The following is an 18,814-nucleotide window of genomic DNA, read 5'->3' as shown; positions in this document are numbered from 1 at the left end:
TTAAGGAAAGTTTTGGCGTTTTCGGTTGTTATCTTGAAAATTATAATAGATAGAGATAAACTTTAAACAGCAATTATGTTCATCAAAGTAAGATCTACAAATAAGTCAACATGATCAAAATGATCAATTGACCCCTTAAGGAGTTATTGCCCTTAATAGTATTTTTTTACCAATTTTTCATAAATTTTTGTTATCTTTTACAAAAATCTTCTATGAAACCACTGGACAAATTTAACGAAACTTAGCCAAAATCATAATTAGGGTATCTAGTTTAAAAACTGTGTGCGGTGACACGGCCAACCAACAAAGATGGCCGCCATGGCTAAAAATAGAACATAGGGGTAAAATGTAGATTTTTACTTATAACTCTGAAACCAAAGCATTTAAAGCAAATCTTACAAGGGGTTAACTTGCAATTGTTTATCTAGTAAATATCTATCTGCCCTGAAATTTTCAGATGAATTGGACAACTGGTTGTTGGGTTGCTGCCCCCAATTGGTAATTTTTAAAGAAATTTAGCCGTTTTTGGTTATTATCCTGAATACTATTACAGCAATAATGTTCAGCAAATTAAGATCTACAAATAAGTCAACATTAACAAAATGGTCAGTTGACCCCTTAAGGAGTTATTGCCCTTTATAGTCATTTTTTAACATTTTTCATTAATTTGGTAAATTTTGGTAAGTTTTTACAAAGTTTTTTCCTCTGTAACTAAAGGGCCAAGTTCATTACAGATAGAGAAAATAGAAAGTAACAAAAATGATCAGTAAAGTATGATCTACAAACACATCACCATCACCAAAACACTATTTTGTGATGAATCCATCTGTTTCTTTTGTTTAATATGCACATAAACCAAGGTGAGCGACACAGGCTCTTAAGAGCCTCTAGTTATATTTGTAATCTGTGCTGAAATTTCTTACAATAATAAATCAAAACAATCATGTACATTTTATTTTAGAATAATAAGTGTTTCTGGACAAATAAGAGGTTTTATTGTGGATTTTTGCTTTGCTTATTCAATCAATTGAGTGCCTACTTATATATAAAACATCTAAAAAAAAAAAGAGAGAGAGAGAGAGAGAGAGAACGAGAGTATTAATGTAACGTTTCAAATAAAACTAAACAAATGAGCCCTGTTTTTCCAGTTCGCGACCAGCAACTGATTCTTTGTGCAACTATAAAGAAGAGAGATAGGATATTGTAGACCATCACTTGCTGTCAGTACTTCTCTATGACGTTTTCCGTCAGGGGTGATAACTACTACGTTGTGTGAATCGCTCCCCGCCACGTACACATTACCATCATTATCTACATCAATACCCCTAGGATTCTTCAGAACGCTTTCATTTTGGAATGTCCACTGCAGTTGACCTTTTAGATTATAACACGTAACTGTGTTTGTTCCTTTATTAGTATGATAAACTTTGTCCTTAAAAGTTGCAATGTAACAGTTATCAGCCATTAGGTCTCGAACAATGTCACTCGTAAACTCGTCGTACAGATTGATCGTTCGTATTCCTTTGTTTCCAACGTAATAAATCAATCGATTATCTTTCAGTGCTATGCCATAACTGTAAGAATCAAGTGAAATTGTTTTCTTGATTTGTTTCCTCTCCACGTCTATAATGGTAATACACTTTGATGCACCAGATGTAACAGCTAATGTATTGTCCTCACTTATGTATACTATATCACACGGGAAAATGGGCAACACCACCTCAAAGTCTTGTAATCCTTTGTCGCTGAATACGTTTACTGTCTGTTTAAAGTAGAAAGTAAACGCCATTCTACCATCAAGCAGCATGCAACATCCGTATATGAATTCTCCTTGAATGTTAATTGTCTCATGTAACATTAGTTTCAAATTTTCAATGGATCTTGATTGTATCATCATTTGGGCTTGTTGTGCCTTTTTCTCGATTAGAACAATATCGTACGGTTTTGCTTCAATATGCACTTCTCCAAAACTTTTTATATCGGACATGATATTTTTGATAGAGGCGTTGATCTTAAATGAAAGAGATAGTTGCCCCTCGTTTGCTACAAGCGAGTGTAGGAATTTATCTTTGCTATTTACGTCTTTTTCTATCTGCTTCATTGAAAGAAACAACTGAAGGTCCGTCGCATGTTGCTTGATGTTCGAAACATTTCTCTGGTATTCTGCTATTTCTTTTTCCTTTATCTCTAAGGATGAAACTAATTGACAAATTTTCGAGTTATCTTTTTCTTCGACCTCAAAGAGTTGTTTCAGAAAATCTTCTTGTAGTTTGTCGAGATGGTGGTTGATCATTATTCGGGTCTTCTTTATTTCTTTTTCTAATTCCATTCTCTTATCTTTCAAATTCGATCGATTGTCTTGTATATGCTGACGAACTTTTTGTAGATTTTCTGCAACTTCAACTAATGTTTCCTCTATCTCGCACAAGGCATTGGAGGTTTTGACATTATGAATGACGTCATCTAAATTTACGATATCCCGACATTCTGAATGGCTTTCAACTATGCACTTGCTGCAGCAGGGACATTCATGCTTCTTGCAATAAATTTGAAACTTTTCATCGTGTTTGCTACAATACTGAGTAATTTTAAGAACATCGGGTGGTAATTTCTGGTATTCAATAATAGGAATCACTTTATGTCTTCTGGATGCTTTAGACAGACCATGATGTTCCTGGCATTCTGTACAGAGTCCCTCGTCACATTCTGTACACCAGACTATGGATGGTTTTGTGATGTGACGGAGGTCACAAACTCCACAACTTTGAGAGGATGCCGCCATTTAACATACACTACAAAAAAATGCAATCATTAATGATAAGTCATAACAATAGTTGTTTATAAAGTTTAAAATATGTTAAAGACAACAATATCCCACCAATCACGTCATCGATGGCTTCATTTTAAATATCTAATATTCCTAAATTGACATCAATCTTATTTATCTCATTAACACAAGTATTTCATTTCCAGAAAAAAAATATATCATATTAGTTGCAGCTTGTGCAGGAAAATGGCAGTTGTTATCTTATAGGTTGTTTCTATGTATGTTGCATTGTCTTTTGTTTTTTGTTGCACGTCAGTGTTTCTGTTGTTTCGATGGTTCCTCTGCTATTTGACGTGTTTCCTCGGTTTTAGTTTATAACCCGGATTTGTTTTCTCTGATTCGATTGATGACTTTAGAACAGCGGTATACACTTTTATGCGGCCAAGCGAAAGGTAGTGCGACGTAATCAGTCAAACAAACTTTATTAGATTAACTCGTAAAGGAACAATCGTTTTCATTGGCCAATTCAAACCTTCGCCCTCACACCTGCGAAAATAGAACACGCGTACTATAAGTTGAATGGACTGATCAGTATTCACGTAGCCGGTCAAGGTTGTTATAACCACCATCGTCGTATTCACGTACATAATGGTGTTCTTGATAATCCCATAGCAATTCTAGCTTTTCAATGATACGTGTATGTGCATGTAAAATTCATTGAATTTATAATTTTGTGCACTAGTAAAATTTGAAAGTTAAAAATCTTAAGATTTTACATCGAAATATTTAATTCAACTTTCTCCTCTCAGTTGTTTCTGGATTAAGAGACCGACCATTTTATTTTGATGGGAGGGTGGACTTTGATGAAACATTTAGTTCTCTTTGTATTCTCTGGCCTGTCTTTTTATTTTTAGTCTATTTGGTCCTGCTGTTTTAGTTTTTATATGGTTGTCCGGGTGTTTTTTTTTTACATAAATCGTTATTCGGTCTTTTTTGCTAAGTTGCTCATCCTGCCTTTTTATATCTTTTGCAAGTTTTAGGTATTCGACTAAGAATAGTGTGATTTTTTTTGTAATTCAGTTTACTTCAGTTAATTTTGAGAAAAAATCCCGAAATTCTAAGTAAATTCAGAACATGTAACCAACCATACTTTGTTAAGAGAGAAAAAGAGATGGCAAACCATGGCACAGTGGAAAGATATGTACTTTATAAACTCCAGCGATATACTTAATGAATTTTATAAGTTAACTGTTTTGATATTCTCGGTTGAAATTCGAACGTAGATTATATATTTGTAAATATCTAAATAGTGACAGAGAAAACAATCAGTTTTTAAAAGCGTGTTTATTCATTAAATGTATTGATAAAAAAAAGTGGACCCATTCTAGTACATGCATTCAGTCATACTTATTAATAATTTCTTTATATTTCGTTTATCAGTTTATCTTACATGTATGATTTTGTATTTCATTTTAAATACGCATGCATACTTCACGTCACTTTGGCGGATAGTTAACAATGTTATGCATATCACTTTCTTACGGTATTAAATTAAAGGAGAGGTTTTTAGCCAATTTAAATCGAAAACAGTACATTTATATTGTTCCTTATAAGCTACGATAAGAATTTTTTTTTAGTTCCACACATTCAAACGAAAAATCTTCGCCGATGTAACATTTCAATCCTTTTTACACCAAAATGCCTTCACTGAATTCATTTGAATTTCGTGGTGATCATGATAGACAGTAGTACATTAGATACTACGTCTTCATTTACGTGCACAAATGATACGATTATAATTTTTGTTTTTGTTTCTATATTTCGGGGACAATTTGCGCCGTTTATGATACGTAAATTCTTCATCACCATTCCAACGCTTAGCTACTGTGTAACTTTCTGTATCTTCGTTTTATAGCATGAAAACACTAAAAGAGGAATATGAAACCCATTATATCTTTTTGTGTGTGTGTAATTATTGTAATGGATCAGCATTATGAGATCCTTATTATAAGTAACAACGACATTGAAAGAAATTAAAAGTGGTTACTTAATCATGTATAAAAGCGGCACAGGGATTTTATTTTATTCTTAGTATGTTTCATAATGCTGTACATTATGTACACGATAGTTATGTTGCTGCAGTATAATATTTCGACACACAAATTTGAAATTCACAAAACATTTATTTAATTCTTTTGATCAAAGGTTTGTAAACTATACATTGTCAAATCCTTGTTATTACGTTCGTAGTAACATAGTGACGTTACGCACGGTTATGCGTTCGGATTAAAATTACGTTATTATATGATTTTAGAACAGCAACCATTTGCCTATAAAAAAAATAAAATCACCAACATCCATATATCTACAGAAAGGCCCCGACATTTTTTTCTTATTCTGAGTTAATTCTGTAAATTTTTGCACCATACATTTATTTTATTGAACTCACAAATCTTACTTTTGCGTTAAAAATTGCATGTCCTGCGTAACATTTCAGATTAAATTAAATGCAATTCTCTATGTTCCGCTGTAATTTCGCACATGAAATCTGCGAAATTTAGTATATCCGCTTCCTACTAGATTTATATTATAACATCATACCCGTTTTTTGGTATTGGCTGAACTTTGAACCAAGCCTTCAACGAAATATTCAGCAAAGGAACCTGTCTTAATGAGTTTTGAGGAAAGTTTATCAAAATTTCAGTTTTATTATTATCCCTATAAAATAATCAAATCATATTAAAACTATACTCAATAGAAAGTTCAGAAAAAGATAAACATTTTAAAAGTTTCAAATGTAAAACAAATCTTTTTCTTGAAGCAGATTTTTTAAAAATCGAATGTCTAGCCACTATGTCCAAACGTTATTTTTGTCCTTTCCTTAGGTGAAACATGATGTATAAATACTAAATGTGCATTTATAATACAAAACTAACATATTTATAAGATACAAACTATAAGTTCATACAAATGGTTAAATGAGTGTGGTGTTTTCACCAACATTATGACCTTACATTTTTTTTCGGAAAGTATTCCCTATGTCTAGCCATTATGTCTAAGGTGTCATTTTGACGTTTCTGTACAGTGGTGTGGCGTCTTTTATACAAATACACACTATCAACGAACTGTTTAGGCAGTTTTAAAAAATGATGCCGGGAAATGTTCATTCCAAAATGGTCTGCTGAATCAAAATAACACTCAGATTAGAAAAACATACACACATAAGGAATAAACCCTTTATAGATACAGGGGGAAAGGGGAGATGGGCCGAGGGATAATTTGTTATGGACAAAAGTTTTCACGCAAATCTAAAACACCTTTATAGATTAGAAACCGATTAGAATCCGAGTTACAAAGGTCTTATAAATTTTAAACAACTATATAAATACGTATTTTTAAAATTAAACCATCAGTGCTAAAAAGATCGAGAAATAGTCTGAAAACTCGCACAGATATTGAACAAGATGAAGTTCAATCTAAAAAAAATTATTTCATAAAAAGAAATATTGCTGAATTATTATATGACCGATTTTTATGAAATAAATACCATAAATTTGTATGATCAATTTGTCAAAAAAATGTTCAGGCTAAATTTATCTTCTCATGTGTCCCTCCGGAAGCAAGATTTTTTAAAAAGATTGCTATGTATTCTATCCAAAATAAAATTGGAAACATTTGCATTTGTTTTCATCTAATCACAGATCAGAAAATAATAACTATCCTAATACGTAATTAATTGCTTTAAACAAGATAAATTTTGAAACATTTCTTCAGCTTATGGTATTTATTTGATAAAAGTCGATCGAGTAGGTACTCCGCTCTTGATAACAAAATGTCAAAGTTAGTATATGGCGTCAAATTTGTCAATTATACATGTTACGTCTTGCGACGCAATACCGTGCGTTACGTCAGTACATTCCATAGTCAGTCACCTGTGTCAATTCACGTGCAAACTACAAATGTTATTGTATATGAATCTTTCGGCCAATGAAATGAGACGTTACTAGTTGTTTGTTTGTTAACAAAAACTTTAAAAGCCTCCCAAATAAATCAAAATTAATATGGTTAATGTCATCTGAGGATAATGTTATAATTAAACTAGAGGCTCTAAAGAGCCTGTGTCGCTCACCTTGGTCTATGTGAATATTAAACAATGGACACAGATGGATTCATGACAAAAAAGTGTTTTGGTGATGGTGATGTGTTTGTAGATCTTACTTTACTAAACATTCTTGCTGCTTACAATTATCTCTATCTATAACAGTACTTTCTGTGGAAAATGTTATTGAAAATCTTCAAATTTTAAGAAAATTGTTAAAAATTGACTATGAAGGGCAATAACTCCTTAGGGGGTCAATTGGCTATTTTGGTCATAGTGACTTATTTTTAGTTCTTACTTTGCTGTACATTATTGCTGTTTACAGTTTATCTCTATCTATAATAATATTCAAGATAACAAAAAAAACAGCAAAATTTCCTCAAAATTACCAATTCAGGGGCAGCAACCTAACAACCGATTATCCAATTCATCTGAAAATTCCAGGGCAGATAGATCGTGACCTGATAAACAATTTTACTTCCTGTCAAATTTGCTCTTAATGCTTTGGTTTTTGAGTTATAAGCCAAAAACTGCATTTTACCCCCATGTTCTATTTTTAGCTATGGCGGCCATCTTGGTTTGTTGGCCGAGTTACCGGACACATTTTTTTAACTAGATACCCCAATTATGGCTAAGTTTGGTTAAATTTGGCCCAGTAGTTTCAGAGGAGAAGATTTTTCTAAAAGATTACTAAGATCAAGGAGGTTATATTAGAAGGAGAGTGAACACTCTGCTTGATACAAAATTAGCATCCCCAGGATAGCAGTTCGATCAGAGAAAAATGATAAAATTATAAAGAAACCAACATGTTTATCACCACTTGACATGGCCCTCTGATGTACCGGGCTGTTACCGCGAGTAGTTCGGGCTATTAGATAAATCGCATATGTCACGTGATTGTTATCAGTGACTGGGTCATTAAAGTTCAGGTGTATTTTCGGTAACAATGCAGTGTATAGGTGTTTATGATATGTAAAAAGATCGGACGCGCAATTTCAAAATCAATCGTCTGTCTACGGTGAAAAAAGATAAAGAAATGACAAAGTTATGAGGGTTTAAAGGAAAGTTAGTGAGCGATTTTTATTCAACACTACATTGCTTTAAACAAAGATTTTCGCTTCACCTGTCAATTTCTGCTTATGAGAATTGGCAGGTAATAATCAGAAAATATACGAATATGCAAAGTACTATAGTTATGGTGACCGGTAACGACCGGAAGGAATATTTGCAATTGAAACATAGAGAAATTTATCGGGAACAACGTAAAAGTGACTTTCTGTTATGACTGTTGATATTAACATTGACGGCAATGAGACGGATATTCGTTTTATTTCTATTGGTAATAAGTTTAATTTTAACATGAAATTTTAATTTTTAATTACTTAATAAAAAAATATCACAAAAAATTTGATTAACATTTCAATAATTGTATATCCGGTCAGTTTATGACACCTCGGGTGTTTCCGTTCTTACTCGGTATGTAATAAGAACAAAATCTCCCTCTGTGACAGAGTCGATCTCAACTAATTAACACCCACTTACAGAAAAGTCGGTAACATTTTATGTGTAATTATCGTCTTTCGTCCTCTCTCCTTCTAATATAACCTCCTTGCTAAGATTTACGAAAAATGGTTTAAAATTGACTATAAAGGGCAATAACTCCTAAATTGGTCAACTGACCATTTTGGTCATGTTGACTTATTTGTAGATCTTACTTTGCTGTACATTATTGCTGTGTACAGTTTATCTCAATCTATAATAATATTCAAGATAATAACCAAAAACAGCAAAATTTCCTTAAAATTACCATTTCAGGGGCAGTAACCCTACAACGGAATGTCCGATTCATCTGAAAATTTCAGGGCAGATAGATCTTGACCTGATGAACAATTTTACCCCATGTCAGATTTGCTCTAAATGCTTTGGTTTTTGAGTTATAACCCAAAAACTGCTTTTTACCCCTATGTTCTATTTTTAGCCATGGCGGCCATCTTGGTTGGTTGGCCGGGTCACGCCACACATTTTTTAAACTAGATACCCCAATGATGATTGTGGCCAAGTTTGGTTTAATTTGGCCCAGTAGTTTCAGAGGAGAAGATTTTTGTAAAAGTTAACGACGACGGACTACGACGACGACGGACGACGGACGACGGACGCAAAGTGATGGTAAAAGCTCACTTGGCCCTTCGGGCCAGGTGAGCTAAAAAGTAAGTTTATTATTGTGTACTTTATTCAAAGAGAAAAAAATTAATTCTAGATACAGTTTAGTCACCGGTAGTTTGTCCATCTATATTATATTGTAAAACTATATGTATATATATCTTTTCTGCAGAATTTATTTGGTTGAAAAAGACTTCACTTTGTTTAATTGTTAAATAATCAATGTAATCAATATGTAATCACTTATCTGAAATTGAACTTAATTGTACTGCTCAAATTATTGGGCGTCATAATTGACAATAAAAAACTTTGTATTGTATTGTATTGTATTGTTTGTGATACGCCAGAATTTTATCAATGAACTATCACGCTAAAGTTGACTGTATTTCAGTGTACTATAGCTACTGTTGTCTTTAATAAACTGATATAAATCGGTCGTTTTAACTTTTTTTAGCGACAGTGGAAAATTGAAATATATACCTGAATAACATAGTTTTAAATAAGTTAAATATCAAGCTTACTATCTCACTGGAGTAAAGCTGATGACCGTAACTGCATTCACGGTCATCCCAAGATGTCGGATGAAAAATTAGGTCAGTTTCTGTATTGTCTGTTAAAGTGTTTCTATATCATTTTCTTTACAAATCATACATTGAAACGATGTAAATTTATAAAAGAATCACTCGAAAATCACTAATTACTTCCGAGAAATGTGCATGAAACAGGAAATTCGATTTGAAAAAATCGTTAAGATGACCGTAAATACAGAGACATATATACACATGTGTATATATGTCTCTGGTAAATCATAATCAAAATATTTTCAAGATGACCGTAACATAAAACAAGGATGACCGTGATTGGTAAAAAGATGACCGTAACTTGTAAAGGATGACCGTAATTTGTAAAGACTGACTGTAATTTATATAGGACGACCGTAACTTTTATAGGATGACCATCAATTCTAAGAAATATCCGTTTTGTATTCAAAGCTTTTTTGTTGAGTTTGTCGATCTCAATAGGGGCTCGGTTAGCGGATATAAATATGTTTCATAAATTTCTTTTTTTAAACTATAATATAATTGGCCATATTTAGGATTTATAACAATGATAGTAAATTGCATATTTCTCGTAAACAATGAAATATTTATTGATATCGACGTTAAAATTTTAACACAAATTTACAGCGATACGACGAAAATTTGAAGAAACATGAATGTGTCCCTAGTACACGGATGCCTCATCTACACTATCATTTTCTATGTTTAGTGGACTATGAAAATGGGATAAAACTGTAATTTGCCATTAGAATTAAAAAGATCATTCCATAGGAAAAATGTGTACTAAGTTTCAATTTTATTTAACTTGAAGCTGGACAAACGGACAAACAAACAGACGAACGGACGAACGTACGCACAGACCAGAAAAACATAATGCCAATAAATGGAGCATTTAAAACATTAATAATACATATGAATATTTGGTAATCGAGCCCATGTGTATGGGTCCAGAGGAAGCAGATTAAAATCTTAATTTGTCTTGATATATGCAGGCGGAAACACTTTTGAAATAGAACAAAAGAATCGAAGCTCTGTGTTTATCGAGAAAGCGATAAAAGTTAACTGTAATGTTTGATATAGTAACAAAATTTTAAAAAGTTAATAGAAACAAATAAAACGACAATTTTCTTATTTTAAAAACACCATTTGCATAAGTTTTCAATGTATCTATTACATAGTAATGCAAAACAATAAGATATCAAGTCGACGACATGGTTCTTATCGAGGCCTTTTATAGCTGACTATGCGGTATGGGCTTTGCTCATTGTTGAAGGCCTTACGGTTACCTATAGTTGTTAAAGTTTGTGTCATTTTGGTCTTTTCTGGATAGCTGTCTCATTGGCAATAATACCACATCTTCTTTTTTATATATAGTATCTATAAGTTGGATGTAGAAAATGCATAACCTCCGGGTTTTTTTTATCACGGACGGAGAACATATCAATCTTTTAGTTCAGAAATTTTCGTGTCTGCCCTTCCATTATGTGAATCAAGAAAAAATTCCCCAAAACAGGTAACGATTGTATCGAAAAGAGAAAAATCGAGTGCACCTTTTTTATGTTAGGGCATGTTTGGGGTGTATATTTTGTCTTTAAAAAGTAAAATCACAAAAATACTGAACTTAGAGGAAGATCAATTGGGAAAGTCCATAATCACATGGCAAAATCAAATAACAAAAGACGTACAAAGCAAGAGTATTTTATATAGCATCTCGCTTCAGATTCTATCATTATTATATATCAAAGCTACAGGTTGACTTTATAACGTAAAAAAATGACAGTACGAAAAGATGAAATATATGGGTCAATTGAGATACCTATCTAATGAATCACAAAAACAGAGTAGGTGTGTTCGAATAGATATTTTTTCTAAAAGTACTTGACGACAGTCTTTTAATTTGGATGATGAAAATGTGTGTGTAATAACTAGGGTTTATAATCTTCAACCACTGAAAATGTTTAGTCTGCCCTTCCACGAAATATTTAATTAGAACTCTTTTAAATGCTTAAGAATTTTCAAAAATTCCATCTGACATCCAAACAGACAATATTTTTAAGTTGAATCAATGCAGACAAGATCATTAACTACTGCTCATTAGCTAGTAGATACATTTGTATTTTAAAATATAACTGACATATAACGATCGATCGTAACACCGCTATGTGGATAAATTTATCAGTTTTCAAGAGCAAAATTGGCAGAGCGTCATCCCTACAATGGTTTCCATTTCTACGACTGTGAGCATGAACTGGCGTAATGGGGAGATAATTTTGAAGAAGTAGAATCCTGACTGTATGAATAACATTTCTGTATATATACAAATTGACAACGTTCCGCCTTGTGATACGCTTTTCGTACAATACTATTTTAAGGATCTACTTTGCTGGAGCTCACCTTCACTAGTTTATTCGAATGATATTTTCAAAATATTTCTGTTATTTTATTTGCACGACAAAATGAAAGACGATATAATATCAGTGGCGGATCCAGAACTTTTCCTAAGGGGGGGGGGGGGCGCTGACTGACCTAAGGGGGGGCCCGCTCCAGTCATGCTTCATTGATTCCCTATATAATCAACCAAATTTTTTCCCACGAAAGGGGGGGCCCAGGCCCCCCCTGGATCCGCCTATGAATATCAATGGGTGTACATGCAATTTTTTGGCATTTTTAAAAATGTGTATTTATTATATGTCATTAAAAGGAATCCCAGAAACAAAAAAAAATCTTTTGTCGAGCAGTTGAAGGCTGTGCACCGCATGTCTTTTGGCAAATTCATTTTAAAAATTGAACCCTCTACTGTAAAAAAGATACATATGGTAATCTTTGCATTTGAAGCTATTTTCTTCTACCTATAGGATAAAACTTTCATGTTAATATGTGTATACCAACACGATTAATCATTTGATACAAAAAGATAGTTATATAAATACGGATATTTCTTAGAATTGAGGGTCATCCTTTAAAAGTTACGGTCATCATTTACAAATTACGGTCATCTTAAAAGCAGTTACGGTCAGCCTTGTTATGAATCGCTGATTCTGTTACGGTCATCTCGATTGTGATTTACGGTCATCTTGGCGATTTTTTCAAATCGAATTTCCTGTTTCATGCACATTTCTCAGAAGTAATTAGTGATTTCGGAGTGATTCTTTTATAAATTTACATCGTTTCAATGTATGATTTGTAAAGAAAATGATATAGAAACACTTTAACAGACAATACAGAAACTGACCTAATTTTTCATCCGACATCTTGGGATGACAGTGAATGCAGTTACCGTCATCAGCTTTACCCCAGTGGGTTTTTAAAACGTACGACAAGTATTTGTTTGAAACACACAGTTGTTTATCGCAATACCGAAGAGCCACTCATTTCCATCGACCATCTGACATTGAGGTCATAAATATTTTGAGCAGGATTATCGTAGACCGACTCATAAGTCAACCTGTCAACATACAGCATTTGGGTTTTCGGGCAAAAATTTTACCAACCGAGTACTAAGTAAAAAGAATAAGAGTTCAGATTTTAGTAATTTAAAAGTTAAATAATGTTGATTTATAATTTATTGTTCCTTATGCCGTAACTACAATACCCTTCCCTTTTCACGAATGTGACCTACCAAATTAGACTATTTACTTGATTTGTAATAACATAAGAACATGACGGGAGCCACATGTCGAGCAGGATATGCTTACCCTTCCGGAGCACCTGAGATCACCCCTGATTTTTGGTTGGGTTCGTGTTGCATACTCGTTAGTTTTCTATAGATATGTTGTGTCTTCTGTACTAATATTTGTCTGTTTGTCTTTTAATTTTTAGCCATGGCATTGTCAGTTTATTTTCAATCTATGAGTTTGACTGTCCCTTTGCTATCTTTTGCCCCTCTTTGTTCATTAACTAGACAAATAAATGTAATTATGAATGTATTAAAAGACTAAACTTAATGCATGTCACAGTTCAATCGGACAAATAGATAAATTTATTTAATTTTCTAAATCATTTCATTCATATTCACAATAATGATTTTTTTTCGCTTTTAGATGGCTGTAAGTAAAAATAATATAACTGTGATATACCTCTTTTTTGTTTGCCAATTTTGTATTTAAAAAAAAATCTTATTTACCGGAGCTAGCAAACCTTTAATATCTATTTGTTTATTTGGTGTTATATAGCCTCAGCTGATCAGTTTTTTTTTTCAATTTCTTTATTTTACATATCATAGGCATGCAAAGTTTCATTATTTAGCTCAATCTTTTATTTTTCATGCAGCATTTGATGTTTAAATATATTTTTATCTGTAGTTCAAACTACCTTGGTCCATTTATAAAGTTAATTGATTTTCATATATACATTTGTGTAATACTAGTAGTAAAATGGAATGAACTTACGTCCAGTAAACTAAGGTGAAGAGTAGTCAATATAAAATTGGGGAGACATAATTGTATCTTCGCCTTTCGCTGATTTGATTTTGTTAATACCAATCCAGTTTTCATGGACTTTTACTTTTGCCAAAAGAGTGGCATCCTGACTGCTTAAGATGCATTACATTAAACTGCAGATTCCGACTTGTAATCGGGGAGAAGTAGAGACAACTTGACTAAAGATAGCGGATTGCCACGTCATGAAAGTCTTTTGATGTACATGTGTTACCTAGTGTGATATTTTTTTTCTAGATATAATAGGAATATTTGTTCATATATTCTTGAAAATAGAGTTGATTTTCAGGGTCTATCGTGACCTGGGACCAGTTAATTTACTTTATAAGGTCATGCATAAGAAACGAGAATTTTTGCCTAGATCTCATCACTTTTTTTCACTTAGTTTTGAACAACAAAAAGCAAAATTGTCTGTTTTAATCATGCATAAAACACAAGACACATACAAGATTTTTGTATATAAGTTTTACGGATCATTTTGATATGATGTTTGAAATCCGTTTTTTTTTTTGTTGTTCTTTAATGATCAAATTTTAAACATTTCACTCTTTCTACACTTTTCTAGACCTACTATGAATAAAACATTTACAAACGGAAGTGAATGTACTTTTTTCATACACAGAAATAAACAACAAATATAGCAAGAAGTAAATGAATTACATATCTGAAAATAAGTAAACTAATTGATAACAAAAATACAAACGCAAATAATTGAATAATTATATACCCATCTCCCCTTTACCTGGTTTTTGTACATGTACATATAATAGAAAAAAATTATCAGTAAATCTCTCTAAGTTTGTATTTAAGACTTTTAGATTTTGTAATTCACTTTACATTCTGCACGACTTAAATTACCATACGAAATAATTTTCTTATTCCATCATCTATGAGACGGCTAGTTTTTTAGAAAAGCTATCACTTTTATTTGAACACATTTTACAATTAAAATAGAGAGTTACTGTTCTTGATTTAATTAAACAAATCCTTTTTTTTTTTTTTTGGAGAAAGGCTATGCTAAATGGTTACTCTTACTTTGTTTTTGTATTAAAGAAGGTACAAAACACTACAGGGAGATAACTCTGTAAAATCAGCTAAACATTTTCACGGCCGACACTCGGCTAACCGAGAGATTGGTCGGTTAATCTATATTGAGTATGCGGCTATATCGGCAGTGGGTCTGTTAATCGGGTTGGCTAAAGTCTGTTAATCAGGTGTTATCGAGAAAATCATTGAAAACTCAGAATGTTTTATTGTTTAACTTTTTAAATATATGTTTATCAAAAAAAATATTTATGTCTGACAAAACTATTCAATGTACTGAATCCAGTGGTGTGATTATTATTTTTCTAGCTTCTATGTACGATCTATAAGATGAAAAGGCAAATTACTCATCAGTAAATTTATACACATTTTACACACACAAAATGTACACAAAATGACACTTGGGTTGAATTTACTTGCATGCAATATTTTGAACATCGAAAAAAGACAGGCATTATGAGTGTTAACCAAATTGATATCATTTTGTGAAAAATCTACACGAAAATCTGTATTTTGGTGACATAAATCAATCTTTATTTAAAACCTGGTCTGTTAATGGGTCGGATGTATAAAACCCGGTCTGTTAATTGGTCTGTTAAGAGTTATGAATGACAATGAAAGTATAATTTTATTACTTTATGGTGTGTTCATTTGGTAGGCTCAAGACGAGCGGCTAAAATATACGGAAACAACACTTGAGCAATGGAACATAAAATATATACGGAAACAAACATGAGCAATGGAATATGAAATATACGGAACAAAACACATGAACAATAACAATGTAGGCAATGGATATTGAAAATTGATAAAAGGGTTTCAAAAAGTGTTAAATTAAAGTAAAATTGATTTTATCCGAGAATGGTCGCATATATCATGTGGATTCTGTTTAATTGTAATGAATGACACCAATTTGTCATCTACATTGGTAACCAGTATATAAATCAGAGATTAACTTCGTGATGTAACTAAACATCAGTATATTGAGATGCCTAAATATAAAGAATAGAAAAAGAATAATGGGTAAGATAAATAAAATGTAGAGAAAAGTAACATAACCATTTAAAGAATACAGAAATAAACAACACCCCCCAATCCGTATCCTCATGGTATACACGAGAATCTGGATGGAGATACAGAATATAAAATAAAAGATAAGGACAGTAGAGAGTGATGCATTGCTAAAAAAGAGAAGAAAACAAATTGTTTAAGAATAAAGACATGAAACCCCCCTGGGTGTTGAAACAGTAATGGATTGCGATGTACTCATATTGGTGACAAATGCTTGACGTTTACATGTGGAGACCTGTATGTTCTCCTCTGCACATATGCAGAAAAGGAACTAAACGGAATAAAATGAATTAAATTTTAATACAACCAAATGTAGCTGCATTCGCTCCTTTCCATTTACTTCTTTAGAATGATTTGTAAACAACAGATGATCAAGTAATAGAAGAAAAAAAAAACAATTGGATGATGCTGACGAATTAGGATTAAGGTGGTACCGAACACTTTCACTAAAATCAATGTGGTTCGTTTAATTTGGATAAAATTTTGACAAAGTATTTAATTTGACCCTTTAACAGTAATATTAAAATTTCAAAAAATTTGAACCAACCGTTTTGTCAGAAAAAGTAACTGGTTATATAGCAGTTTGACAAACACCAATTTTGATCTTCGAGAAGCTTATTATTCCCTTTACAACACAACGTAATTAAACCGTATCACTGACTTTACAGAGTTATCTCCCTGTAGTGTTGGATACCACCTAAACGTCTAGTGACAAATGTCATGTACATATGAGAACGACAACACGTTATATATGTACCCTGTGTTATATTAGAAAGACACGTTCAATCGGATTTGAGAACATGCTACTTTGAGCAGACACAAAAATTAAGGCTGATTAAAATCGTTAATAATAAATTCATGCATATTCCAGCGACCAACCCAGATCACGCTATATTGAAGTGACACACTCTTGAATAAAATGCAAAGAAAGTCAAAATAAAAATGCTTTTACTGGAAGGATAGTGTTGCATCGTATTATTTTTTTTTTGTCGAGCCTTCGACTTTAGTCGAAAAAGCGAGACTAAGCGATCCTACATTCCGTCGTCGTCGGCGGCGGCGTCCACAAATATTCACTCTGGTTAAAGTTTTTGAAATTTTAATAACTTTCTTGAACTATACTGGATTTCTAACAACCTTGGACAGAAGCTTGTTTATGATCATAAGCTAGTATCCAGAAGTAAATTTTGTAAAAATAAAATTCCATTTTTTCAGTATTTTACTTATAAATCATGGACTTAGTTTGTTCTGCGGGGAAACATTACATTCACTCTGTGGTTAAATTTTTTAAAGTTTTAATAACTTTCTTAAACTATCCTTAGTTTGTACCAAACATGGACAGAAGTTTGTTTATGATCATAAGATAGTATCGAGAAGTAAATTTTGTAATTAAATAAATCCATTTTTTTCCGTATTTTACTTTTGAATGGACTTAGATTTTCTTCCAGTTAACATAACATACAGTCTGCAGTTAAAGTTTTCAAAACATTTATTAGATTCATTCACTATCCTAAATTTTTACCAAACTTGGACAGAAGCTTCTTACAATCATAAGATAGTATCAAGAGGAATATTTTTATTGATTGTTTTCCTCATTTTTGTTGAGCCTGCGATTTACAGCAAAAGTAGGCGAGACACTGGGTTCCGCGGAACCCTTACAATATTTTTTTTTACTCAAGAACATCTCATTCTTAACATTTTCAATGGGAAAATATAAAGGTATCACAACTAATTTCGTGGCTAAATAACTCTTAACTGACACAATTTCAATTGTCCAACCCATTAACAGACTTTATTCACATAATTTTCACTAAAACGTGGTATTACTCACGTTATATTACAATTATGAAATATTTACTAATGTCAATTTATATTTAAGAACCAAAGTAGTATTTTGTGTCTTTTAAATGATATCTAAAATTGTTTGTTTTGCCTTTTATTTAAAAATTGCTATGCGTGTAATCATAAATACTTCACACTTGCGCGACGCCTTTTACTTTTACTGAAAACTGCGCAGACTATGAAATGTTTTTAAAGGTGGAAAATGTTCTTTATTATATCATTTTGTCAGACACTATTCTTTTTTTGATTTAATTCTTATAATATGCCAAAAATCTGTATATTTGATAGAGTTTAACATTAAATTGTGCGTTTTACTCTTAACAGACGTATAGCCAACCCGATTAACAGACCCACTGCCGATATAGCCGCATACTCATTATAGATTAACCGACCAATCTCTCGGTTAGCCGAGTGTCGGCCGTGATTTTAATAAGTTAATTAACGTTCAATTGTTCATACATACACCAAAACAGTTTGTTAACTGAGTGCATGATTACAACAAGTATAGTTTAAAAGATTCTTGTATATGACAAAGCCATCATAAATGAAAATAATAAGTGGAACTGGGACTTAACCTTATTATCATATACATAATATAATATTTAAATATATCCATAGCCGGCTCAGAACGAAAGTTGAAATAACACTCTTTATGACAGTTAACATCCTTAGACCAGACTATTATTCAGTGAAATGGAAAACGTAATCCAGGAAGAATTAATATAGAAAAAATAGACCAAAATCTAATAAATTACTTTACCTTTTACTCTAAAATATTCATTCCCGTCTTGTTTACCAGGAAGGTTATCAATCACGTGACTGTATAAGAACATGAAAA

The 18,814-nt window shown here is 32.3% G+C and overlaps 1 protein-coding gene across 1 annotated transcript; it reads right to left on the bottom strand.

Annotated features, from left to right (window-relative positions):
- Positions 1 to 938: 938 nt before the first annotated feature.
- On the bottom strand, positions 939 to 18,798 carry LOC139487572 (uncharacterized). Its single transcript, XM_071272463.1, has 2 exons — positions 18,737 to 18,798; positions 939 to 2,792 (listed from the first exon to the last, which is right to left on the bottom strand). Exon 2 carries the CDS (start codon positions 2,780 to 2,782, stop codon positions 1,112 to 1,114), a length of 1,671 nt encoding a protein of 556 aa, XP_071128564.1. The 5' UTR covers positions 2,783 to 2,792; positions 18,737 to 18,798; the 3' UTR covers positions 939 to 1,111.
- Positions 18,799 to 18,814: the final 16 nt, after the last annotated feature.

Source organism: Mytilus edulis, chromosome 1, assembly GCF_963676685.1.
Source record: "Mytilus edulis chromosome 1, xbMytEdul2.2, whole genome shotgun sequence".
Taxonomy (NCBI): Eukaryota; Metazoa; Mollusca; class Bivalvia; order Mytilida; family Mytilidae; genus Mytilus; species Mytilus edulis.
This window is presented reverse-complemented; position numbering and strand designations above follow the sequence as displayed.

Excerpts from the sequence above, each read along its gene's own strand:
- LOC139487572 (XM_071272463.1), bottom strand. The coding sequence starts at position 2,782 with ATGGCGGCATCCTCTCAAAGTTGTGGAGTTTGTGACCTCCGTCACATC.